Here is a 27,185-nt window from a genome sequence, read left to right as displayed (position 1 = left end):
GGCATGAAATGATGTAGGTACATATGAGCATACGTATCTGTTTTATTTACCTGCCAAAACAGCGACAACAGTGAGCTGTCCCATCTTCAACACAACTGAGAGTCGGAGAAACAGAAAAAGACAGAGAGAGAAATATTTTTTTTCCCATCACTTTCCCCGTTTCTCACACACAAGCAAGAAAGCACACACTTCTCCCTCTCCACAGGAAGACTGTCCTTGTTGTGTGAGAGGTCAGCGCCTCGTCAGCAGGGAGGCATTCTGGGTGTTTGGAGAGTAAACAGACGATACTTTTTTTGTCTTGGGGCAAAACACAGCAGGTTTCCAGACAACTTTCCTTCAACAACCACTGAAACACCAGAAAGACTTCATTGCATTGGCCAACCACTGTCATGTGCTTTACAGTCTCGAAAGATACGTTCTCAGCTTGTAGTGTTTTTTCTTTTGTTTCAATTTTATATGATCCGTTTATAACATGCATTTCAAAATACATAAAATTAGTCACATTATTAGTATTACACTTTGTCATCCTTCTTATCTTTAAGTCCATTAATAAAAATAGGCTTTTGTGGACATCTGAAATACTAAGTTTATGAGATGGTGATGCACTGCATTTCAGCGACCTCACTGTCACATCCAACTGACCTTGGACACCCTTGGGGATCCATGGAAGTTACATTTGGGGCATTTTGTAAATCCAGTGTCTTCTCTTTCTTTTGCTATGCTTCTCTCTGTCTCAAACTAGTTTTCCATTTACATTCATGCCTGTTATTTAAACCTTATATAGCAAACACATGTTTGATAAGTCTAATAAGACAAACAAATACTGGGTTAATGCTTTTTTTCTGAAGTATCTTCTGCATCTAACTTCTTGCTGATATACAGTGGGCATCAGCTTTTAAAGATAGGGACATCGTTGCTTATTTTCAAAGAAGTGTCATTGCAGTTAGCACGACATTAGTCAAGGTCAGGGCTTTGTCTTTCAAATCCCCTGTCTTAAAATGTGTCAGGCGATATGGCAGCAACAGACAGAACAGAATAGACTTTCTGCTTGGGTTTTACAAAATAATTAGGTTTTGCCCACATAATGTGGACGCTACAGTTCAGTGTCCTTCACATCTTACTGCTGTTTTGTTAAGATCCTGTACATTTTTTTTACTCTTATTGTAACTGCAGTGCTGGGCTCCTCACATGTTTTAAAATCTTGATCCAATTTGGAAAATGTACTGTTGTCTAATACAAGAAGGTTAATTAATTAAAAGATAGCAGAATGCTGTTTTTGTCAAGTCAAGACTAACCATAAAACCAGCCCATATATCAGTTGGTGTCTCGTCAAACTTGGACATAATGTTTCACATGCCCTAAAACAAATGGATGAAAAAACCTGCCTGCCACATGTATTTCCTTCTGTCTTTGATAGCGAAAAGAATTCTGTTCTCACACTAAAATCTTCAGCATAGTTTAAAATTACACAAGAATCACAATGCTTACAACCAACTTTTTCACAGAAAGGTGACCTCGACCCCTAACACCGACTCTCATCCCACCGTGCTCCACCATACCTGTGCTTACCTGCGCCGACGGTTCAAAAGCAGAGGAGTGTGTGAATGTTCAAAGACACTGCCTGGTCAAAAGTGTGTATTTTTTCTATTTTACCTGAATAAGTAGTGTCTGCTCCTCCTCTTTGTTTGGGGTGTAAACTTAGTGTGTCCACGCCACCAGAAGTGACATGTTTACATAGAAGACCAGAGGCAATGTTATGAGTGTGTGTGAGTATGCGCATGATGGAGTGAAAGCCATTTGCAATTCATCTCAGAAAAGCATTTCTTTTATTAATTTTTTCTTTTTTTTACATTTTGTTAATACACTCTACGCTCTCTCAGTCTTACACTAAGAAGAATTCTAAGATGATCACATGAAATCAGCTTAACTTTACAGATACAGCATGTGTATTTACATTTTAGATGAGTCAAAGACAATGCAGGTAACCCCCAGTGCTCCTCTCCATCTGGAACAGGATTGCTCTGTGTTGGTTTTATGGTTAACAGGCATTTTCATTTTTTCGCTAAAGCTGGGCAGGAGGGAGGGATTTACTTCTCTGTCAGGATTGATTCAAACTCAGGACCTAGCTTCAAAGAGAACATATTTACATTATTTGGCCTTGGATGTAGCAATATGTCAGTGTCACAGTGCAATCTGTGACTATTTATACCTTTTCCTGTCACACACTGACAAAGTCGAAGGCATGCATCAGGCTCTTAGCAAATGATAATACTGTCAGGACAGAGATAGAGAATAACAGAGACACAGACACAAAGAGACATACCGTAGTTCAGTGATAATAATTTGACAACAGATAGAGTGGCAACTGGTGGTGACAAAGAAGAGAGAGAGAGAGAGAGAGAGAGAGAGAGAGAGAGAGAGAGAGAGAGAGAGAGAGAGATGTTTAAGTGTCTTAATTTAATGGATTACATAATAATCCCACAAAGAACCACCACCTTAACACGTGGAAGAGTTTATGTGTCCCTGTGATCCTGGGAGCTGTGTCTGGGGCAATAGCCCCTGGTAGGGTCTCCCCAGGCAAAATGGTCCCAGGGGAAGGGCCAGAATAATGGCGCTTTTCCATTACCAGTAGCCTACCAGCTCGACTCGACTCGGTTTGGCCGTGCTCCGTTTTCCATTGACAGTACCCGGAGATTATAGCCCTCAATGTAGCTGGTCGTCATAGCGACGCCACACACAACTGCCGCGATGGAATGGTCAATGCGACACACACCAGCGACCCACACAGCTTTCTCTTGCTTTAAGTTAAAATGTTTCAATCTTACTCAGAATGTAAAGACAGATAAGCGGTATGAAAACCTTGCAACCTTGTTTTCCTCTGCCGTTGTTGCTGCAGCGGTCTGTGACGGTGGGACCAGAGGGTTCTGTGAGCGGGCGGCTGGCCGGCCTCGGGAGCTGCTCCCGCGGGTTGGCGCAGGCTTCCCCCTGCCGCCAACTCCGAAAACTTTCAAGCACGTTTTTGTTCTGCCATGAAATTACCTACAAAAACTGTAAAATATAAAACTTTCTGTTGCTGGCCTCTGTCTTGCGCGCGCAATGATGATGCAGTGAGTAGTGACATTCTCTCTGACCAAGGTACAACTTTTCCACAATGGAAAACCAAATAAAGGCGAGGCGAGTCGAGCTGGTATTGCGCAGACCCTATGTGACTGTGAAGCAGCTGCAGCACCTCGCCCAGAAAAGGGAAAACAGGGTCCCCTCCTGGTGCCAGACCTGGGACCCATTAGACTTGGCCAAAGACCTATATGGAGCAGCCACCCTGTGGGGCCACTGCCCGCAGGGAAATGCATTAAGGTTGGGTGCTTTGCAAGCTGGCTGGCAGGAAAAGGCGGGGACCTTGGTGTGCTGACTCCTGGCATCACAGACTGGTCCTAGGGAAGTGGGATGTCGCTTCTCTTGGGGGGAATGAATTGAAGGTGGTGCGGTACCAACTAAATATAGTTGGGCTCACCTCTATGCCTAGCACTGGTTTTGGAACCAAATCCTAGAGAGGTTCTGGACTCCCCTTTTTTCGGAGTTCCCAGGGTGAGAAGCTGCTGTGTTGGAGTTCTCCCCAGAGTATGAGGGGTCACCTCTATGCAACTGCGAGTCTGACTGCTGTGTGTGCTTATGCACTGAACAGCAGCTCAGAGTACCTGGCCTTCTTGGAGTCTCTGGGTAGCGACCTAGAAGGGATTCTGTCTAAGGACTGTATAGCTCTATTGGGAGACTTAAGTGGTAACAAAACACCTAAGGCCAAAGATTGACTTTGTGTTTGTATCATCAGATCTGCAGCAGTGCCGATTTGGTCCTGGCTGTGGAAAAGTGGACCAGCTCTTTACTCTTGCAGGGTTGTTGAGGGGATCATGGGAGTTTGACCAATCTTTGGTTTTGTCATGTGGTTTTTGAACTTGGAGAAGCCTTACCTCTGTTTCTCCTGGGAATCCTGTGAGGGGTACTGGGGGAGTATGGGATACTGGGGCCGTTGCTACGAATCATCTGGTCCTTGCGTAACAAAAGTGAAAGCTGTGAACGTATTCTTGGCCCAAAGTCTAACATGCTGTCAGTAGGTGTTGGACTCCACCAAGGTTGCCCCTTGTTTCTGATCCTGTTTGTGATTTTCATGGTCAGGGTCTCAGGGTACAGCCAGGTTGAGGAAAGTGTCTTCTTTGGGAACCTCCAAATTGCATCTCTGCTTTTTGCAAATAATGTGGTCCTGTTGGCTTCATCAGATCCTGAATTCCACCACGCCCTGGAGTGGTTTGCAGTTGAATGTGAAGTGGCCGGGACGAGGAGTCTGAGACTATGTTTCTCTGCCTGCAGGTTAGGAGTGTTCAAGTATCTCGGGATCTTGTCTACGACGGTAAAATGGAGCGTGAGATAGACAGGCAGATTGGTGTGGTGTCATCTGTACTGCTTTCGATTTATCAGTCAATCTACGTTCCAACCCTCAGCTATGGTCACAAGCTGTGGGTTGGAACATCAGGAGAGCGCTCGGAGTAGAGACCCTCTTCCTTGGTGGTGGTTGGGGCATCTGATTATGATCCTTTCTGATTATGACCAAAATCTGAATGCATAATTACCTCAAATTGATAGTTATCCAGTGTAAATTAGGTCTGTAACACACAATATTGGAAAGAGTGAAGGGCACTATGACCACACTGTGTGTTGCTGCTAGTGTCTGTCCGCATATGTGAGGTCACTTTGTTTGTAGAATTAGAGGACATAAAGAGGATACTCAGTGTGGTATTTCTGTCAGTGTGTGTAGGATCTACGATGTCTAGGATGTTTGCGGGGAAACTGCTCAATCACTTTCCTCAGCAACACTGAGCATTATCATAACAACATTATTAGGCACAGTACAACATTAATGTTTAAATTTACTAGCAAGGACCACAACATTAACAAGATTCATTTGAATGATTTTTTAACAAAAACAAGATTTGTGTGCAAGGCTCATAAGCTTATATTTCTTTGGTTTTCTGCTGCTTTGTGGGGAAGTTTCAGTGGGGAATCCGCCATAGGACCTGGGCTCAATGGACCCCCCTCAAGTCCCAAGAGAAAGGAGAAAGGAAAGGAAGACAAGAGAGTTAAGTAGGGTTGGAGGAAACGACGCAGAATACGAGAGTGAAAGAGGAGGAGAGGGTTGGGTGGGTATTTATAGGAAAGTTGGATGCGGCATGATCAGGGTGTGGTCCTGCTCCTGAAACTCTCAGTATATATGAAATCACCCTGGGTTAATATAACATGTTGCTCTTCTTCACTGGAGGAGCCAGTAACAGCAGGCAGGTTACAGCAGGTTGACAAACTGACACCTACGTGTGTGGCAGAAGTGTTAATGTTACTTGTTACAAAAACTGTTTACTGCTATAAAGTCTTGCTTTTATGCCTTTTGTCTGTTTTTCTTTTTAGGTTAAAGCTAATTTAGACTTGCAAATCAAACATTGAAGACAAAGATCCATATTGCAGAGCATAAAATCAGATCTTTGATGCTCATCTAGCTTTTGTCTCATTGACCCACCATTAATATAGGAAAAATAGTGGTTAGTAGTAGGTCAGTTAAAATGATTCTAGAAGTTGTAAAGTCTATCGTCGGCTCTACTTCTAACTTGATTCAACATAATCAACTATTACTATTTAACTTTAATTGTAATAGTTTCCTCAGGTATTGACAGGTGAAGCAAGGTAAACCGATTGTCAGTTAAAGGTCATTTCGAGAACACACACTGAACAATGTAGGTTATGAGTTGACACACATTCACTCACACTCTGTTATGGTGTTATTCAGGATGTTTTTCCATAAACAGTAAAACTAAAGTTCTAAGAACAGGTTAGTTTACATAGCAGTGAGCGCAATCCAGTCAGTCAAGGGATAAGAGAGCCACACTTAGATATGAAAGATCCTAACTTCTATGTAAATAGTATCTGCTTGCTTGCAATGTCAAATTTGAAAACTCAAGAATGTAGAGCCCTGGCAGTTGGTGGTGGGTCCTCACATGACATGACCGTTGTGTATTTAGACAGGGTTACAAGATAGGGGTTGGGGTAAGGGTTAGGCTTTTCCCAACCAGAGCAAAGAAATGACGAACAAGACGAGAACAAACGTGACCTGACTGACTCTAGTGTGTGATTCCATCTTTTGTCATGCAAACAAGCAAATATAGCCAGTCGCACTGTATACTGCTCACTGTATGACTTTGAATTTGGTTGTGGAGAACATGAAGAAATCAGAGACCAGAATATCACAGAAACCTATCATGGAGTGAACCGAGGTGTAGCTGAGCAGCTGAGTCAACACGTTGCTCCATACTACCTCCGTTGTATCAACTAAGAGACGAGGCAGAATTCTCTCCTGCTGATTGCCGTGTGTGTGTGTGTGTCTTGCTGGCTGCCCATGCTGCTCTATCAGGTGTCACAACACACAGTGACAGGGATGAAGACCAAGAGATGTCAAAAGCAGTCAACTGCCAGTTGTCACATTTGCGCTAAATTCATTTAATTCTAATGTCAAATAGAGACTGTGTATTTCTTTACAACAGCCATGTGAGCAAGTGTGTGGAGTACTTGTGTTTGAGCAGTAAAATAGCAATATTGCAACAAAAGTGGCAACACAATGGGAGAGACCAGTTGATAATGCCTATTGTTTTTGTATTTAGTACCACACATCACTAATAAAACAACACAAAGACAGAAGGATAGAGGTCAGCAATACTGAAAGACTTTGGAGGTCTTGTTCCTGACGTGTAAGGAGTTCACCACCAGGGGGAAGCAAGAGACATCACAACATTTACATTTACTATTACATGTACACTATTACATGGTGTTACACGTCTATTTAACAAGTGACCATGCTCTGCACTGCAACTTAAAACTCTGTGCATGGGTAAATGAGTGTGGAAAATAGACAAACAGCATGTTGGGGTCAGTGCAGATATACAGTGAAGAGTCATTTAGAAATGACAGATTGTTTTAGGTGTTATTGACTTTGGATCTGAATTCAACAAAGACGTGCAAAAGATCTCTTGGAAGTATATCCTTCCTCTCTCCTGTTCAGTCATCTAGGATTGTACAGCACTGATCCAAACAGCACACCCAAAGTGCGAGTCAGGCACATGTGAGGAACTTTTGAATCCACACAGGTGATAAAATCATCAACATGCTAAGTTTGGTTTTGACATCAAGTAAAGACAAAAGACAAAAACAAAGTGCACACACAACAAACATCAGCAACAGCATAAAAACAAATACAACCCTGAGTTTACCTTTGGTAACTGTAGGACTAAGTGCTTCTGTGCGTCCCTTCATGTGAAGACAATAACTGTGGAACCACAAAAGGACAACCTCTGAAGTGGAAAAAAAAAGTTCAACAATGTCTTTTACAATGATAACAATAAAGACTGCTGACAAAGGAGGTTTTTTGTTTCTTCGTCTTAGCATGTGGGTCTAACTTACTTCTCAGACTAAATCCAAAACATAGGAATAGCAACGTAGTTGCTAAAACATTTTAGTTTTAATTAAATGATTTGACCAGATACAATGCACCATGTTCTGATAGAAACAGAAATTGTTGTTAAAGTATTTGGTTTACACACTCACTTCTATTTTAAGTGAATATTTCTCTCTCAACTGGCTTGTTATCTGTGGAGTAAGTGCTTCCCTCAAGTGGACAAACTGTGAAAGTGTGGCTGACTCACCTGAAGCACAGCTGAGACCCTCATCAGTGAGTATCCTACCTTTAATAGTTTGTTGGTCTACAGCTGTAAAAAACAATGTGCTAGCACAAAAAACATTTAATTCTCATTTAAACCACTTACTCAGCACTTTCACATCATCTATGTGATCATTTACTGCTGCAGTTAGTCACTCAACCTGCAGGAACTATTAAAGTTTTATTATATGTGACCAAAACTATTGAAGATTTAATAAACCATTCATTTAAACCAATCATTAGTTGTTTAAATCACTGCTTTATTAAGCTACATAAAGTCTGACTACTACTTTCTACACACATGCTAAATTGTTTTAGCCACATTAGGGAACATAACAACACATTTTACATAGGATTTATAAGCTACATACCATAAAGGCATTGCACATTAGTGTATGACACTGTACAAGTGGGGAAAGTGATCTGGCTGTGTTGTTTAAAGTGCTAAATACTATATTATACACAGTTAGGATGTGAATAATGTGTGCAAGGTCCAACTATTGCGTGCAGAACAAGGAAATTCTCTGAAGATATCAGGGGTCAGACTGGATCCAGCCTCAAACATTTCAGACAAAATCATCCCCAGACTTGGGTTCAATCCAGCTTCCCCTTCATTTAGTTTCATTGAAGGATATAAAAACAGAAGAAGTTCATTTTTGTTTCTAGTCTCTGTTGGTTAGAAGGTGAATGGAGCCCAACTTTCAATATGTTTTTCAATGCAACATCGGGCAACAAAAAGTCACCTTTTAGTCATTGGTTACTATGGTGGACAAATCATCTTCTGTTTCTTTTCCCCCTGAAAGCACAAATACGTCATTACTCATCAGCATTTAACTGGTTGTTAACGTATTACATTTTACGCCAATGAATCAAAACAGTGTACTTACTGAAACACTTTTGGATGGTCTCAGATCTCTGCAGAATGGTATACAATAAACCAAACAACAACAGAGTGCCAATAAAGCCCCCAATGGTACATCCAATGAGAATGGCATAGCTATTCGGGAGTAGAGCTAACAGGACAGTGTGAGGGAGGAGGAAGGCAAAAAAGAGAAAACAACAAAGATAAATAACAAGTAAAATGGAGAGATGGACAATAAATAAGGATGTTTGAGATGAATGATGAATGAACAACAGCGTTTATTTACTTACACTCTTTCCCTGTGAATAATATTTCTAGATTTAACAAGTAGCCTAAATAAAATACATTCTTTCACATAAAGTTAATTTTACTGTGTAACAAATCACAAAAGTGTGTTAACTATTAATACTGTAAAGCAAGCACAAAAGCATGGAGAAAACACAAAACACGTCAGATATGTGCAGCACAAAACTTTGTTTGTAAAAAGCCCTGAGGTGCATTCACCACAGATTTTTAGGATTGAGAATGACCAGTTTGTACTAATTTAAAGTCAGAAATTAAAATTACCTCTGAGAGACCACTATTGAGTGTTATTCTCTGATTATGTGAGATTAAAGGGATTAGGCAATATTACTGTACAAATAGAATGATTGAATCTTTACCATTGACATATAAGATGGCAGCCGGTGCATCGGGATTGTTTGACTGCTGACAAACGACTCTTGTGCCATTGTCAGAAAGAGACGTTCCCTTGAGGGTCCACACAGCCAATGACTCTCCTTCTGTCATATCGCAACTTCCATAGAGACCCTGAGGAGAGAGGCAAGGAAGAGAATGATGAACGGCTCAGAAGAGAGGACAGAGAAGAAATATATAAACATTATGTGAGCTGGGATATGCAGGATAAGCATGTAAGTAATGGATGGATGGTTAGGGTGGAGGGTTGCAGCTGGAATAAATGGTGGTCCACATGCCACCAAGGTATTGACATTCAGTTGAATGCTTTAACTATGACTAAACTAAACTATAATGCAACTTAGTCCTGGATGATTTGCCAACACATGCGGTGGTAATGGCAAGTGTATTTCAGTATTACAGCTTACAGAAGTCCACTCAAAACGACACATGTACCGCCCGGGCCAGCAAACATACTAAACTCATGATTGAACGTCGCCATCGTTTGTTGAAACCTGTGCGGTGTGTGATGAAGGAAATGCATTCAACAGGATTGTTAGACCTCAAAGATCCGCACAATGAATTTTGGTGAGTAACACTGACTATAAACACAACTTTTTGTTTGTTTCCCAGAGAGCTCCACAGAACACATCCGTCCCTTCATACCAGCGGTGTAAGTTAGGCTAGTAACGACGGGTCCCAGTGCAGGTTATTATGACAGGCCTTTGGTTACACAATTAGGAAACACACACACACACACACACACACACACACACACACACACACACACACACACACACACACACACACACATTGCGTTTGTGTCTTGAAGGGAACCATATATTAGCAAATGCGTATGCCTAATTTCCTCATGCTACACGGTTTAACAACATTTAAGATAAGATGTAGTAAATGCATAAGCTACTTAATTTAAATCTCCTAAAATCAGCTTCTTGACCACATTAACATATTATACACGTAACGCAACACACACTCGCTGCTGCAGCTGTGTGCGTCCGGCCGCAGCCCAAAGTAGAGATCCAAGTAGAGCCCAAAGATGGATTTTCCAGTCCGAAGGTGTTACCCAGACTAATGTTTTTGCAAAGTAGAGAAGTCAGAGAGAAAGTTATCAGAAGCCTGGACAGTGCTGACCCTGCCCCCCAAAAAATCCAAAACAAGCTTTGCGACCCTCTCCTCCTATTCTTTTATCTCCTGTCACTTCTTGCAACCACTTTTATGTTTGAGTAGCATGACTGCTAGCTCTACTAGTCTGCTTGTTAGATTTTGCGTTTCACCTGACGGGAGTCTTGTCCCATGATCAAATAGAAACTTAAAGGCAACATATAGGCCTACACATATTACCCAGCAATCATCATTGCACATGTAAGCTTTGCAACACAATTACCAAAGTAAATAAGACAATATTCATTCTGTGGAATATATACTTTTTATATTTTGCTTGCTACAGACTGTTTTTGATAAAACTACTGACTGACACCATAAAAAAGATGGATGTGCACATATGAGTGTATATATATCACATGATCTCTTGAGAAATCATGAACATGTTGTTGTATGGGAATCTACAGAACAGCAGCAGATTCTTTCATGACATACCTAGTTGAGTCCACCTCACAATAAGGGTGGGGCCCTACATAGTGCGGCCCTTAGTGTACTGCACTGTCTTGCCCTTTCTTCATACTCTATTACTTCTCCTTATGCTAAACCCCAAATCAGATTCTAAAAATATACTCAAAATACAGTAGCTGTAGCTGTTCAGTGCTCATTCTTAATCGAAAAATGCATGCAATGGAAGCAAGCAGCATCTCTTTTTCTCATGTGATCAGAATTAATTTACTAGCTTCTCTGAGAGATGTTTACTTTCTCAGCATTGTGTCTGTGTGAGTGTGTGACAGCAAAATAGTGTTACTGGGGGTCAAAGAGGAGAAGAAAGTGAGGATACAGTGAGGCATTGGAGTAAATACCGAATCAGATGGAGATCACCTCACCTGGGAGATTTCTTTCATGTGGCCGTATGGGCAGATCAGCTCGTAGTTGCGGTGACTCCCATAGAAGGTGAATGTGAGGTTTGGAGAAGCTTTGGGCACTCCACAGAGAAACACTGCAGGTGTTCCCACAGTCACTGTCACGTCAGCCGGACGTGGGCTGTAACTGAGAGCTGCAGGGTTCTGTGTTGAAGTGGTGGTGGTACTCGTAGTGTTTACAGCGGAAACAGCTAGAAGTATTGATGATGTGGTTGTGTAAACAGCAAAAAGTAAAAACAATTGTATATATTTACAGATAACTAAAAGCATATGTATTACCTGGAGTAAAATATAGCTGAACTGAATCGGAATCCAGCTCATTCATTTAGAAAACAATTTGATCTTTAACCTGTTAAATCTTTTCAAAACCCAATCAAGAAGCAGTGAGATAAAATTAGTTTAGACTACTATGGATCTTTTTTTTCAAAACTAGATAAGCAGGAAGCTTTGCGTGATCAGAAATGTAGGGAAACCAGTTAGGGAACGAAGCACAGATTCCAAAAAATGTACAATGTACCGTAATAAGTTACCTGAGGAGGATATGTTCGCTTGGAGCATAGCCAGCAGCAGCAAGCAGATATAAGAAATGTTCTGCTTCGTCCTTATCAGTTCTTTCTTGCTCTTCTCCATTATTTTCTGAGGAGAGCTCATTCCATAGGTTAATCTGCAAAAGTTTGAACACTGTAGCTTTTCTTTTCACACGACTGTAAGGGAATACATGTCACAGTACAAGAGCCCTTCTGTTTTCCTTCAGATTAAAACATAGACGTGACTTAATGAATGTGAAAGGCTGGTGTTGACGACTATGACCTGAGTTAAATGGTTACCAGTTAAATGGTTATTTACACTAAAATGATTTTAGATAGAGTTACAATGTGTGACAATGAAAGAACTGCCAGTACTGATTGATAGAGAACTAGCATCATCGATAGAAATATTCAAATAGGATTAGTAATATCTACTTTTATAGATAAATTTAAACATTTTAGTACACATTTCAAACTTGGATTTAACTAAAATATTAGCAAAAGGTAGATATATGTAGTTTATATATACAATCAATATATACATATGTATGTGTGATCTAACACTGCGGTTTAGACATACAAGTAATCACCGTTTTATATTCAATTGTATTTTGTTTTGTATGTCATCCCGAGTTACTGGTTTTGAAATCTTAAATCAGTGTTTTAATCCTGTCTCCAAATTCTGACTTTGGTTCTTGTAAACATTAGAAAGAAAGTAAAATGGAAAAAATAACTTGAAATATAAAGAAACTGGGAGATCATTAGCACTAACCATAAAATTAACTTGAAATTCCCCAGCAGGTCTGCAGGCAGCTTCCTTATTTGAAGATCACGAAGGTGCTCCTTTAAATAGAATTTTTATTTATTGTCAGATGGCTGACACTACTGCCAGTGTCTCAATTAAAAAGAGGCTGTCGATGTCTCCACAGAATCCTGACTCTCTCTGCCACACTCCATACCCCAGCTCTAACCAGGTAGGAAGTTAAGAACAACAAGGTACCTGAAGGAAAAAGAACAGGTTGAGCAGGCCTGGCATGAGCCAACAATAGTTCAGCTAGATGTCATCTAATCATGCAAGGACTTTTTGTTGACCCATTTACTTTCACTTGCTCTCTGTCAAACACATACACACACACACGCACGCACGCACGCACGCACGCACGCACGCACACACACACACACACACACACACACACACACACACATTTTTATCCCTCCCTCCCTCATCCCCCTCCTGTCTCTCTTACTTCCCCCTACAGTCTTAGAGAATGAGCTTTAAATACTTTCAAATAAGGTTTTCCTTTCTGAACAACCCACTTCCCGTTACAGCAGAAATTGCATTGTACTTGTTGTACTTGAATACCCGTTGCCAACTAATAAAAATGTGTTGTTTTTTGTTAGACCTTGAGACAGTGTTTTCTATAAAGTTGAAAGAGGAAGATTAACATTTAGTCTCAGAATTTGTCCTCTGTGTACCTCAATGCATCAACAGTTGTCGATAAGCATTTTAAACTACAGATGTCACCCTCATGGTGCTGCGTGAAAAGAAAAGTCAGTGGATCACCAAAGTTATTTAAACATTATGTAGAAATCACGAATGTCTGTACAGAAGTGTGTGCCAGTCCCCCTAAAGTAGACTATGTCTATTTCACTGAGCATCTGAAAACATTGATATGTTTGTGGCACTTATTGATGGATCCTCCTCGGGGGATCTGGACAATATTTCATGACAATCCATTCATAATATATTTTTTTGACATATTAAGACTGTAGTAGATGAAGAGATGCAAGTTCCCCATTTACACATGACCAGTTTCCTTTGGTTGTTCCTATTGACCTTTAAAAAAACATATTTAAATTTCTTGTTTAATGTTGCATCATTTTCTTCATACATTCACTCTTTCTTCTACAGAAATATATCTAATCAAATGATTAGCGAAGGACCATCTGACCCCTCCCACCACCTACGACTGGCTCATCAGGGTTTTGTGTAGATTTACCTCCTTGTCCAAAACTTTATTCACACTTCGTTAAGTGCGTGGCTTCAGTTTGTTCATTTCACGTCGTTGCCGGTCCGGTCTGAAAGATCGAATCAAATGCCCAAATCGCAAATCCATCTCAAAGTGTTTTGCGTTGATGTGGAGAATATGATCCCGATGCTGGTGTTTCTGATTTTGAAGCCAGGTAAGGACAGATTCGTTTTTAATTTACGTTTCAAGACAAAGTCCATCCATCCATCGTCAACCGCTTATCCTGCGTACAGGGTCGCGGGTCAAGACAAACTGCAAGGCTATTAAAAATACATTAATGCACTGTTGTCTTTGTTTACTTTCGTAACTATAGGCTTTATATTTTTAAATGAATAGGGTATAAATTCTGTTTCTACATGACAAATCAAGCAGAGGACTGTAAAACGACCGTGGTGAAGTTAATTTTAAGTTGGATAATCGACGGACATTCACTCAGGATCCAGTATTTCTTTCTTTCCAGTATTGGCAGTATAAGGGCGGGTAGGTTTTTTTTAACACCTTCCATGTTTTGTGACGCAGGGACTCCAAACATATGCCAAAACGTAGTAGGCCTACTACACTGGGCAAATGAGACAGAGTGTAAGTGTTTTTATTATGACACTATTGAAAAAATGCTGTTTTTTCCCATAATGATACAAATGAATTCCAAATTACAATAAAATTAGCATTCAAATATCATATGAAGGAGTGTGTCTATGCCCAGAGTAACACTACAATTCAGTATTGGTTTGAAGTCCCTAAATCACTTGAGAAGGAAGCTATTGAAATTTTTTTATATCCTACTATAACAAGAGTAATTTATTGATTGATAAATTGTGTTTAAGAGCCAGCCCTTGGAGGTGAGCTACCCGCCCTTATACTGATACTGAACAAAAACTCATTGTACACTACCCATTCAGCATCAAAGACAAAGTTAGCTACCATTTAGCAGCTAAATGGTCAGATAGCTCCCTCAGAAGTTAAAAGAGAGTGAATATTTGATTCATATTTTGCCGGCTGCCCACAAAAATGAACTCCAAATCGTTGCTTATGTTACTCTGTAAATACTGGGTTTGTAAATAAGCAACTGTTTACAAACAAGTTCACTTAAAAAGTCATAATAAGGCTATGCCAGTGTTGTGTTCACAGCTTGATTCATTCAGGCACAGAGGGCCAACAGTTATTGCAGTGGGGTTGAGTCATTTATAATACAGTAGTTACACAGAATATCAAATTGTCATTTTTTCATTTTTTAACAATCTTTTAAAAAACATTTTAAGAACTCATGATTTCATTGTGTTTTCATTGTGATGAGTTCACTCCCTGTAATTCTTTAAAGTCCCATCCTAGAGTTAAAAAGTATTGTTGCAGAGCAGGATGTTTTGTTTCTTCTGATGATTCTGCTTTTATTTCTGATAAATCAATAAAACTAATGAAACATTACATTACATCATGATCTCTCTGCAGGAACTGTGAGGTTGTGGTCAGTGACTTTTGAAAACCCAAATCCTTGTGCTTTAAAGGGATCATTGGTGGAGTTCAGGTGTTCATACAACTACACAGACGGGGAAACTGTTAGAAAGACTGCATGGTACAAAGGTGCATTAAAAAATGGCATCTGGGTACGTGTTGCGCTCTCGGACCTTCCTTCATATCAAAATCGTTCTGAATATCTTGGTGACCTGCAGCACAACTGTAGCCTGGCAATTCATGACCTGCAGGATAATGACACCGGACATTACTACTTTAGTTTTGACACAGATATGTATGGACGGCGTAGTAAAAGATCAGTGTACCTATCTGTCACAGGTAAAATTATTCTACATTGAATCTTATTCTTCAAGCTTAATATTTGCTTTTCTTATGGTCTCTGTTTCTTTAACTGATTGATGTCCAGGGCTGAGTGCCAGAGTTTACCCTGACAGTGTGAGAGCAGGAGACACTGTGAGTCTTGAATGTAGAAAATCCTGCCAACTTCCCAGCGTGGTTTGGTTCAAAGATGGACGTCTAGTAGCCCAACCACATTTCCAGGCTCAGGCAAAGCATTCTGGGAATTACTTATGTGTTGTCGAAGGACATGAGTCAGTGCTGTCGGACCCTGTTGCTCTAGATGTTCAGTGTAAGTGTGTTTATTATGATGTTGTTGGTGAAGAAACTGGGCAATAGGCTATATTAGGCTACTGCTTAATACTGCCCAGAGTTATATGAGGAGATTGATACCACTCTCACATCGTCTGTTAAATAAGAAGTTACCCAGCAGACAGTTAGCTTAGCTTAGCACAAACACTGTAAACAAGTTGAAACAACTAGCCTGGTTCTACCCAAAGGTAACTACTTGCCTACAAGCACCCCTAAAGCTAACCAATGAACACATTGTAATCTTTACACAAACTGAAGTGTTTACCTTTGGTGACAGCCAGGCTAGCTGTTCCCGCTGTTTCCAGTCTTTGTGCTAATCCAGTGGACATAAAGATTAGACAGTTAGCTTTAACTGTTGTATCTTTATGTCCACTGTACAGACATGAGAATGATCTTCTCAAATGTCAAACTATGTCTTTGTATTTTTTTACTGAAATATTCTTTGACAATTTATGGCCTGGCAATAAATGGTTAGGATCATCCATGAATGTTTTCTTTTATATTAACTTAGGCTATATGTAACAAAATAAAATAAAACAATACGGTTTATAAGTGACTGGATACAACAGCACAGTGGTTGTGTTTTTAATACAGATCCCCCGTTGAATGTGTCTGTTGAGGTGAGCCGTCCTGGCAGCCTGACAGTGGACAGCAGTGTGAATCTGACCTGCAGCAGTGCTGCTAACCCTGCAGCAGACAACTACACCTGGTACAGGGGCACTGTTTCCAGCTCCAGCTCCATGTTCCAGGTGGGCTCAGGACAGGTGCTGTCTCTCCCGTCTGTGGCATCCAACACTGGACTCTACCTCTGCCAGGCCAGGAACCGACTGGGGGAAAGTAACTCAACTGAGGTGCTGGTGACAGTTGACAAAACAGACAGTGAGTATGCAAGGAAGATAAGTAGATGTACACTGAGCTATTGATATGTGATCCAAAACTCATCCAAGGGGCAATGATAAATCAAAAGATGCAAACTTGCCTGTTTGAAAGGATTTTAGAAATTAGTTTAAATTTTCACACCGTGTCTTCTATCTCTACTGACAGTAAACCGTTTGATCCTCCTTGTTGGTGTTGGAGTCAAAGTCGTTATTGTGCTGTTGCTTACACTGGTTATTGTCTGGGCTTGGTAAGTGAAGTTATAAACAACAATATTGGACATGGTTTACTTTATTATGAAATCATCATGAAATGTTGAACTGTTCAATGTAAAAATCTTTTCATGTCATTGCTGAAGGAGACAGAGACGTAAGTCTGCTGTGGGAAAACAGGTAAGATGGACCCAGCTCTGTTTGAATCAATTAATTAAGATTTCTCACAAAATCACAAATGTCGTGCTGGTATGTTTCAGGAGAACGACCGTGATTATGAAAACGTCACTGCCTAAATGGGTAAAAAAAAAAGGCAGAAGGAAAAGTCTATTCAAAGAGAGACAAGAGTGATGACATTTCATCACACTGGAGACATGACTGAGCACAAGAATCCCTGTGATTTGTCAACTGAGCTCAACAACAACAACAAAAAAAACTATTTGTAGCAACAGCTCTCATTCATTCCTGACTCCCATATGTATAAAAGCTCAGTCCTCCTCTTGAGTCTCTGTAACACTGATGACGGGTTATGAACTGTAACATATTCAGGAAGACATCACTGATGTTTATTTCATCAATGAAATACCCACAACCTTACAAATTGTACTAAGTTCTCCTGTTTTATAGAAAATATAGACTTTCTTGTCATGATTGCAGTATTATTATTAGTAATTCTGCTGAGTGAATATGCTTTATGTATGTATTCATTATGACAGTGGAGGGGGACCATTCACTTTTCATTCTTGTTTTATCCTATTGTTATATTTACGCCCATTTTGAACAGTGTGATAGGTGCGGAACATTTTTCAATTATGAATGGTTCACTACTGGTACAGTGGACTGTATCCAGGTTTACTGTGTGTCAAACTTATGGTCTATGGGTCAAACTAGGAAATGCTTCCTCCTTGAGTTAAAAAATACTCATGCACATTATGTTCTGCTGAACTTGTAAATGCTTTGTTACGTTCAGTCAACCAATATATACGAATTATTTACACTATTAACCCCATCCATTGACTTTTTAAGGTTTAATCTTTACATTTTATAATATTCAGTGTTTGTAATTGCAACAGAAACAACATACCACAGTATTGCATTTATTGGGTCAACGAATTTTAATGTTTTCTTTTGTTTCACGTTGTAAACTGTTCAACATCCTGTAAAAACGTTTCATACCTGCTGAATTTATAAAAACTAGCATTTCAAACATGGAAAAATGCTGGCTGCTGTATTAACTGTATATATCATGTTTTTGTAAGGCATATTGGCAGTATTTTATGTCAGCAACATGTTTTGCTATGCAATAAACTCTGTTGTTTCCAAGGCAAGTTTCTTTTCGACCAGGCAAGTGTTGGAAAATGGAAATTAGAATAAGCTTTTCATTAAATTTAGAACACATCTCAGATGACATACATATGCGGTACCTTTCAAGTGTTAAAATGAAACATTTAATAGGATGGAATCAGTGGCGTTACAAAATGTGCACCGCTAATTAGCTCAATTTCTTGTTAAAGTATATAAATGTACAGTGAATGAAGCCAAACAAAACAGATGTGCACATACGTGAAAATGTTTCTTTAAATGTTTGAGAAATGAAGCAGTGTACACCCTTGTTAACTTAAACTATAAAACTAGAAGCCACGTGCACCACTTTACTCTCACTTTAAAACAAAAGCAATGTTCTAAAAACAGACTAAAGAGAAACAAGTACATTTTGTAGATGGACGTCCTGGTGTCAGAGTCACTGTCCTCTTGGTCTTCATCCTCCTCCACTTCTCCTCAGGCTCTGGTCATTATCTGTTAGAGCCTTATCACACTGAAGAGTTTACTCAAAACCACACAGATGCGACCCTGTCCCAACTGCTAACAACTTTTAATTGGATCATTATGAAAATATTTTCCGTCATCATCTTCATGGTCATCATCACTAACGGGCTGTCAGAAGCTGCTTGAGTGTGACATTACTTATATGGTACCTTGTGTGCTCTGTGTTCTCTCAAACTCCAGTAAAAGTATCAGTGCTAACAACCGTATCGTCTGTGGTCTGCATCCAGTGTCTGATGAACCGTGACAGGTGTATTCAAATTCACATCTGTTCACAAAGTAGAAGAAGTTTCGTAATGACAAAGGGGTAACAGAAGATTTCCAGTCTATGTCAGTTATAATAAGTATGTCCTGAAGATTGCTGGGGTAATTCCTGACAGCAGCACCGAGGTCATCTCACAGCACACACAATTGCTCTGACACAAATGGATAGCCACGAGTAAACAGATGAAGGACAGTTTTTCCTTTGCTTCACTTCTGTCAATATTAAAATTCTGCTCTTAAAGCCCAAGTCAGCCAAGTTCCCCCTCGTTAGCTCAGCACATTGAAATGCAGGAGTTAGGGGTTTCCGTTTTGACATGCTTCCTTGAGTGTACAGTAACATGCATCATTTGATCTTCAGGTTCTCACACTGTGTGTGATTTGGCGCCACTGTCAGCGGTCTTGGAAGTACGTGATTTCAATCATGGGTTCAATATGTGGTGCAATACTAGTAGTAAGGTTGTTATGTTATGGTGGTTTACTTGGCAACATGAGGTGTGAAGGTAAACGCAAAGGGTGTCCAAGGGTATTGTGAAAGAAAATTCTTGAGTGTGATAAAAAAAAGGTCTCTAATGTATTTAGTGGTTATAGCGGGTTTGTAATTTGTTTTTGTACTTCGTCCAGGATCAGCAGAAGTCCTGGGTTCGCTGAGTTCTTACGGTGCTGTAGCTGTTGTCTCGGTGAGGACATACGACTGGTGTCTGAGTGTCTTTCGTCTCCTGAAAGGACAGACAAACAACTCATGAAAATACAGTAAAATATTCAGTAAATTTTATAAACTTTTATGTATGTAACTCTGTATGTAACCCAAACCCAGACACTGAAGATATGTGGCTTATATTTACACTACTCTCAGCACCACCTCAACCTTTTGTTGACACATTATAGTCATTTGAATGCTGATATGTAGATTGGATAATGATAATTGAAGCAACAACCAATGAATGGATACTGTTATGAATGATCAATGATGCATTAGGAAGATTTCAGACCCAGCATCACAAATGTTCTATAAATTTGAGGTCTTATGTTATTAATGATGCTTATTAGTACTGAAGCAATGAATATTTTGCTTCCTTTGTTTTACTTATTTTGTCCAGTCCACCTACAGTACCAGTTGAGATTGTTGATGCTAAAATGCTGATAGATCAAAGAAATAAAACAGGAAATAATAATACACATATATATTAATAACACATAATAATGCCGATCAGCTGTAAGAGACTGAACTCACCTTGCCATGAGAAAGGCCACTATGGCTATAATAGCCAGTAAAACACAGATGGTTACTCCGAGAAGCAGCAATCTTCTTCCTGAAGTGTCGGACGGGGTCATTACTAATGGACGGAGAAAGGATGAGAGCCAGAACTTACTCTCTTGGGCAGTATTTCTTTAATACAATGTGCATGTGCATGGCTGGACCTTGGACAAATTCCTTGACTGGTAATATTGAGAGCCAGTGCTTTGCTCTCTTGTAAGGATGTTTCTGCAAGATTGTTTCCAGAAGTTTATTTGTGAACAACCAATAATGCCATGGTACAGAAATACTGTGATCAAAACAATTAATATTAATGATTACTTTATTATCTTGGATATTTTTCCCTGTTCAATACCTTCTAGTAAACGATGGTCTAAAAGTGTTTTTTTTTCTCTACCAAGCAAGAAATACCCAATTGGTGGCACAAATGGTTACACCGTTGTTTACACTCAATGATCAAATTTAAGGACACTGGGTCTAAAATGTATTTTTAAAACACACTGTGTCTAATGTTTATTTATGAAGCTCAGTGTAAGTTCAACCAAGAAGACTATCTTTATGCTTCACTCATTCAAAACTCTCTCTCTCTCTCTCTCTCTCTCTCTCTCATACACTCTCTTTCTTCCTGCCCTTTTACATGACCTTGGACCAAGAACAGTTTGTACAAAGTAAAGGTGTTTAATAATATTTGAAATGAATACAATGCAACAATGTGGGGTCTGATTTGAGTTTTCCTTAAAATCCGGTGTGTTTGTAGCTCTGGTAGCAGAGCGGGTTAGCCATTAACCACAGGGTTGGTGGCTCAATCTCCTGCCAACATATTGAAAGACTGCAAGGATTGTGGAGCAAACATGGTTGATTCACCTACCTGTAGAGTGTCTGAGTATTACACTGTAAGTCTGTGATCCATGTCTGTTGCTTGCTACACAGCAGTGCTCCCCATATTTCTCAGCGGTGATGTTGGCACTGCTAAGTGTCGAGCCTCTTCCTGTGGGCGTAGCCAGGAATTGTCTTGCTGGATGACAGCTTTTGTCTGCTGTCGGGAGACATGCTGCACCCTGGTACCAGGTGTAGGTGTGGACAGGTGGGTTAGCATCGCTGCTGCAGGTCAGAGTCACAGGAAGCCTGGCCTGTAGCTCTCCAGCAGGAAAGACTGACACAGCGGTGTTTCTAGGAGAGTCTAGATGAGGAGGAAGGAAGGAGATCAGTTACACCTGGCTTCAAGTCATATGAGATTCTAACACAGTTACCAAACCGCATTTGAACTAGCAGCACCTTCACTTATGTTAAGTACAGCAATAGTATGTGTCTTCTTTCCTCCTGCTTTTTGAGTTACATGCATGACAGAACAAACTGATGAAGTTAATGAATGAATAAATGAGTGTACTTTGTAGATGTCTGTTTATCCTAGCTTGTACGCAGTAGATTTGTACAGGGCACATTCTTTTACACAACAATATGAAACTAAATCAGGATTAAACTTCACTTACACTCTACATCAATGGGTAGCATTGTTGAGTTCTGCACTTTATCTCCAGTCTGTATCTGACAGTAGTAGCTGCCTGAGTCATCAGATGTCACTTTAGTGATGTTCCACACCTGTCCAGTGTGTCTTGGGCTGGTGCCTGTGCTCTTGTACCATCTGAAATGGGCTTGTGGACCAGCTGCAGGGCCGCAGCAGGCCAGACTTAAGGATACGCCCTCAGTGATGTCCCTGGATGGACTTGCGGACACTGTGACTGCGCTGGAGGAGTCTGGAGAAAACAGCGAAAAGTAAACACAATTATCATTAATCCTTGACATCCTGGTGAACTTCTACCGCTGCACCATCAAGAGCATCCTAACCAACTCTATTACAGTCTGGTACGGGAGCTGCTCTGTCTCGGACCGGAAGGAATTGCAGAAGGTGGTGAAAACTGCTCAGTGCATCACTGGAGCCACACTTCCCGCAATTAAGGACATTTACAGGAAGCGTTGTCTCAGGAGAGCAATAAACATTAGGAGAGACTTCTGCCACCCAGCACACAAACTGTTTTCCCTCCTGCCCACTGGGAGGTGCTACAGGAGCCTACGGACAAAAACCACCAGGTTCCCTACAGCTGTCTCCATGCTGAACTCTGCCACCCAACGCCCCACCTCCCTTCACACACATACACACACACACTCTAACCCTCATCCTGCATCCCCTCACATTTACACTCGCCATCCTCCCCTGGACTGAACCTGATACACTTACCTCAGTTGAACTGCCTTAATGGACTTTGACACCACTGCACTATTAACTGCACTTTTCATCTGAGCATATCATTGCACTACTGTACATGCGTACTGCACATTCTGTTTATAATGTAAATCATTCCTTTGCATTACCGTACCTACTGTAGCCCCACAATAATCACATTTGCACTACTGTACATACTTAGTTATTCATACTGTACTTCCATAGTCATAACCTGTTACTGTAGCAATAGACATTCATGTAGATATATTTTTATATTTATATTTATATATCATCCATACCTTGCACTTTGTATAATAATGTACCATATTTTATTTAATTACTGCTTAATCACTTCTGGTTAGATGCTATCTGCATTTTGTTGCTCCTAGGTACAGAGCAATGATAGCATCTAACCATGACATGTGATGACAATGACAATGACAATTTAGTTGAATCTAATCTAATCTAATCTAATCTAATCTAATGTACTAATTCCTTGACTGGTAATATTGAGAGCCAGTGCTTTGCTCTCTTGTAAGGATGTTTCTGCAAGATTGTTTCCAGAAGTTTATTTGTGAACAACCAATAATGCCATGGTACAGAAATACTGTGATCAAAACAATTAATATTAATGATTACTTTATTATCTTGGATATTTTTCCCTGTTCAATACCTTCTAGTAAACGATGGTCTAAAAGTGTTTTTTTTTTCTCTACCAAGCAAGAAATACCCAATTGGTGGCAAAAATTGTATTTTTAAAACACACTGTGTCTAATGTTTATTTATGAAGCTCAGTGTAAGTTCAACCAAGAAGACTTTATGCTTCACTCATTCAAAACTCTCTCTCTCTCTCTCTCTCTCTCTCTCTCTCTCTCTCTCTCTCATACACACTCTTTCTTCCTGCCCTCTGACAACTTTAAATCTGTTCTCTCATGTCTCTGCCAGCTGTCATTCAGTACGAATCGTTCTCTTCCACCGCATTCACCAGACCCTCAGCATTCAATTCATCTCTTCATCACCACCAAGAGGTGTCTAGGCTCCAAATGAGTCTAGACACCTACTTTTCACATTCTCATTCTCAAATGATTGTTGTTCACTCAGTCAAGTCTGTCCTGATTGAAATGCCTTCCAGTTCCCCGTGTTCTCACCAGGTTCATTGTCACAATTTGTTAAGCAAAACACAAATATTAAAGCAATACACAAATATTAAACTTTTAAATATTCATTTAAAAGTTTAATATTTTTTGTGAAGTAATAGTTTTTGCTTTTTGAATTGCAAAGCCTCTCACTAACCCTGCCATTGGGTCTAACTAACTGGACTGAACTCTTCACGGCCAAAACACATCTTAAGTGTTTTTTTACGATTCCTGAATGACTATCATGAAACATGCATGTGAAATGACAATTCTGAGTGGAGAATCCTTCAGCTGAATATAGGTACCCAACTTTTCTCTGATTTCTATTTGTTTCTGTTCTACTTTATTCTTAATGTAAATGCTCTGTATTTGTTTAGCATCTTTCTAGTCTTTAAAACCACTTAAAGCGCTTTTACATTACATTGCATTCACACATTCATACAGTCAAACAGAAACTAACATTCTTACATTCATACACCGATGGAACAGCCATCGGTTCAGTTCAGGGTTCAGTTCTTGCTCAAGGACACTCTGACATGCAGCCTGGAGGAACCGCTGATCTTCCGATTAATGAGCAGCTCTACCTCCTGAGGCAAAGCCGCCCGAACTGTTTCTGGTTGTTTAGTATTAGCTCTTAATGTGAACCACAAAGGATGACACAGCATGGTAACAGAGAGAAAAACAAGAAAAGAACAAAAGTGTGACTTCACTCAGACCGTTTCTCAACCTTGGTGGTGGACAAACATTACTTACCAACACCAACCACCCAACCCTACACACACAAAATGAGATGGCTTTTCAACAGGCCTAATACCTTAAATTGGTCTAAATACCCATATCCCTACATGTCTGGCTGTGAGTGATTTTGCTGTGAATTGTGAAACTGATTATTATGTCAAGCTGAGCACTTACAGCATTTCTAGTTTAAATAGCCTGTAGTCAGTTTCAGTTCTGCTTCTCTTAAATAGCACAAAAAGTCAAGCAGAGGTTTCCAAAAAGGAAATGGTCAATGCTTGTTATAAAACAAGGTCGCAAAGTATTCTTAATTCTTGAACAATTACTAATAAAACATCTAACACTCAGTATTGTTATTGTAACTGAGCAGTTAATCCCAGACAGACAGGCAGGAGGCAACAGACAGACAGTAAGACAGTGCGCCAGTGAGTGAGACACAAAGGAGGACAAAAACAGACACAACATAGAGGAAGGTAAAATGAAAAGACTTTGTCGGTGTCAACAGAGATAAGACTGCCAGCTCTTTCTTTAAGACTGAGGTAATTCATAAAAATCAGCTCTCTACTTTGTATTTAATATTATAAATTGGTGTAAACGCCACGTTGGCAAATACATACAGATGTAAAACCAATTTTAAATTATTTGAGCCAACAACAGAGATTCTACCACATTTTATTACTACCTGCATTAGTGATTAGTGATTTCTGCGTGCTAGGACCAGATACAAACTTGCAGGCTCTTTAAAGACAGTACTGCACATTCGTATTGGGGAACTGATGAATGACTTGACTCTTTAAGGCACATTTTGTATTTTCACATAGTTTTTTTCACATAACTGTTGTTGTCATTTGACTTCTTGCTTTATGTTTATATTCTGTTAAATACTAAAGTCTACAGATAAGGAATTACTGATTGATAATTGTGGTGCTGAGGAGGATGATAATGACTATGATGATGGTGATCATGTTGATTATGATCAGTTGTAGTATTATTTGTAAATTAAATATTCCCACCTGCCACCAGCAGCTGTACCCCGCTCTGCTCTGGCATCTTCTGTGTAGGGTGGCTGGTTATGAGGTGAAATACGTATGCTCCGCTGTCTGACTGTCTGAGATCATCAATCCTCAGAGAACAGTTTTTTGTTCCTTGTTGTCCCAGGTACTTCACCCTGTTCTGGTAGGATGGATGTGGGAAGATACCGGCACTGTGAAAGACATAGCTGAGATGGACAGACAGAGTTAGATACTTTATGTGTGTGTGTAAACTCTGTGCTATGATCTCTTTGCACAGTTCTGGTCTTGTGCATGTTTCTGTGTGCCTTAAACAATACCTCGGTGTGATGCAGCGGCTGTCTTCGAGACACCACATCTCAGACAAAACTTTGTACTGTTGTCCTTCTCCACCCTAATACAGAAAAATATACAGCTGTTAAAATAAAAGTGCAGTTAGCCTTAATCAAGCCCTATAGATTCACGTTTCTATTCATTCTGATTACAGATTTGAGCCTCGGCAGTGAAAGACTTCTGGTTAAAGACACACTGCAGAATATATTACAACAACAATGCCTTCTTTATTGAATTACCTGAGGAGAGAGTCCTCCCTCTTCTTTGGTTTTCATTTGGGGGTAGTCATAGGAACAAGGGAGAACTATAGAGGAACCAGTCACAGCACAGATCGGACTGGAGGGGAGATGAACTGACCAATCACCAGCAAGAATACCTGCCAGGCAGGGAATATGTGTAGGTTGTACAGCAGGTTATTATGTTAACTTTACCACACAATGATAATAATTAATGAGATAAATGATAATAAAATATTGATTTTATGAAGTTACTATATTAGTTTGACTTAATATTATTATTATTATCCAGAGACAAACAATGTCAAAGTAACTGACACATCTTACACAACATACCAATGTTACAATACAGTATTGGTACACTTCTCGACTTCTCTGTGTGTGTTTTCCAGGCATTACAGCTTATATGGACATTTTCTAAACGTTTTCTGTTTAAATACTTAATACTTAGAAATAAGGAATTTGTCTGTTCATATGGACTGTACTTGGTCTCAACTCACTGGATGCTTTTAACAGATAATGATTGGACCGTTTTGAAGTCATCAACAAAGTCACACGGAAAAATATTAAAATATTTTACTGCCAACAAGAACACAGACACATTAAGCATGTAGCCTACTTGTTGCCCCAGACAAACTGCAGTATAACATGACACATAATCCTCCTTGTGACCAGCTTTATGATTTTTATAATGTCACTCTAAGAACTGTCAGGCTCAACAAGTTAATTGTGTTCAGTCTTTCTGAAACTACAGAAAGATCAGCTGATGGGGTCAGCTGATCTTCACAGTACCAGATGCCACCTTGGATGCTGCTGGTGGTCTTACCTTTTAGAGAGAGTGTCAGCAGCAGCCAGCAGCTCTGTGCCACTCGTCCACCCATCTTCTTCTCTTCCTGCTGTGGCTGTTGTCTGTTTTGTTGTGGTCTTCCTCCCTCAGTGACCTGCTCCTCCCTCTCTGGGACTCAGTGATCCTTTTATCTGCCAATCTACCCTCCTCTAGCTCTTAGTCAAGTAAGTGATGTGCGTGCTTCTTCCAGAACACGGGCTTATAGATCTGATTGTCCAACTTCCCTTTTATC

General features: G+C 40.0%; 3 protein-coding genes and 1 long non-coding RNA gene across 7 annotated transcripts in view; 1 reads left to right on the top strand and 3 right to left on the bottom strand.

Moving 5' to 3' along the window:
• Window positions 1–1,613, bottom strand: part of LOC123967775 — a 5,366-nt gene extending 3,753 nt beyond the window's left edge. The window contains exons 1-2 of the long non-coding RNA XR_006824333.1: window positions 1,570–1,613; window positions 51–95 (exon numbers count right to left, since the gene is read on the bottom strand). This is a non-coding gene — a long non-coding RNA (uncharacterized LOC123967775). The remainder of the gene's footprint in view (window positions 1–50; window positions 96–1,569) is intronic.
• A 6,373-nt stretch (window positions 1,614–7,986) lies between these two features.
• Window positions 7,987–14,150, bottom strand: LOC123967767. The gene is made up of 7 exons (XM_046044009.1): window positions 13,857–14,150; window positions 12,629–12,856; window positions 11,860–11,993; window positions 11,294–11,520; window positions 9,272–9,419; window positions 8,635–8,760; window positions 7,987–8,543 (listed from the first exon to the last, which is right to left on the bottom strand). The coding sequence occupies exons 3-7, from the start codon at window positions 11,978–11,980 to the stop codon at window positions 8,494–8,496; spliced, it is 672 nt and encodes a 223-aa protein (XP_045899965.1). The 5' UTR covers window positions 11,981–11,993; window positions 12,629–12,856; window positions 13,857–14,150; the 3' UTR covers window positions 7,987–8,493.
• On the top strand, window positions 13,900–18,420 carry LOC123967756 (B-cell receptor CD22-like). Of its 4 annotated transcripts, none has more exons than XM_046043987.1 (7): window positions 13,900–14,040; window positions 15,333–15,674; window positions 15,763–15,984; window positions 16,599–16,883; window positions 17,049–17,130; window positions 17,239–17,272; window positions 17,353–18,420. In XM_046043987.1, the coding sequence occupies exons 1-7, from the start codon at window positions 13,953–13,955 to the stop codon at window positions 17,386–17,388; spliced, it is 1,089 nt and encodes a 362-aa protein (XP_045899943.1). In that variant the 5' UTR covers window positions 13,900–13,952; the 3' UTR covers window positions 17,389–18,420. The 4 variants fall into 4 exon arrangements, with proteins under 4 accessions (XP_045899943.1, XP_045899944.1, XP_045899946.1 ...); XM_046043989.1 differs by lacking the exon at window positions 13,900–14,040 and having other exon boundaries at window positions 15,460–15,487; window positions 15,616–15,674; XM_046043988.1 differs by lacking the exon at window positions 15,333–15,674.
• On the bottom strand, window positions 18,184–27,154 carry LOC123967755 (B-cell receptor CD22-like). Its single transcript, XM_046043986.1, has 8 exons — window positions 26,933–27,154; window positions 26,110–26,246; window positions 25,858–25,931; window positions 25,541–25,746; window positions 21,926–22,189; window positions 21,304–21,615; window positions 20,412–20,514; window positions 18,184–19,896 (listed from the first exon to the last, which is right to left on the bottom strand). The coding sequence occupies exons 1-8, from the start codon at window positions 26,985–26,987 to the stop codon at window positions 19,833–19,835; spliced, it is 1,215 nt and encodes a 404-aa protein (XP_045899942.1). The 5' UTR covers window positions 26,988–27,154; the 3' UTR covers window positions 18,184–19,832.
• Window positions 27,155–27,185: the final 31 nt, after the last annotated feature.

Source organism: Micropterus dolomieu, linkage group LG03 (assembly GCF_021292245.1).
Source record: "Micropterus dolomieu isolate WLL.071019.BEF.003 ecotype Adirondacks linkage group LG03, ASM2129224v1, whole genome shotgun sequence".
In the NCBI taxonomy this organism is placed as follows: Eukaryota; Metazoa; Chordata; class Actinopteri; order Centrarchiformes; family Centrarchidae; genus Micropterus; species Micropterus dolomieu.
Note: the sequence above shows the minus strand (reverse complement) of the source record. Positions and strands in the feature narration are given on the sequence as shown.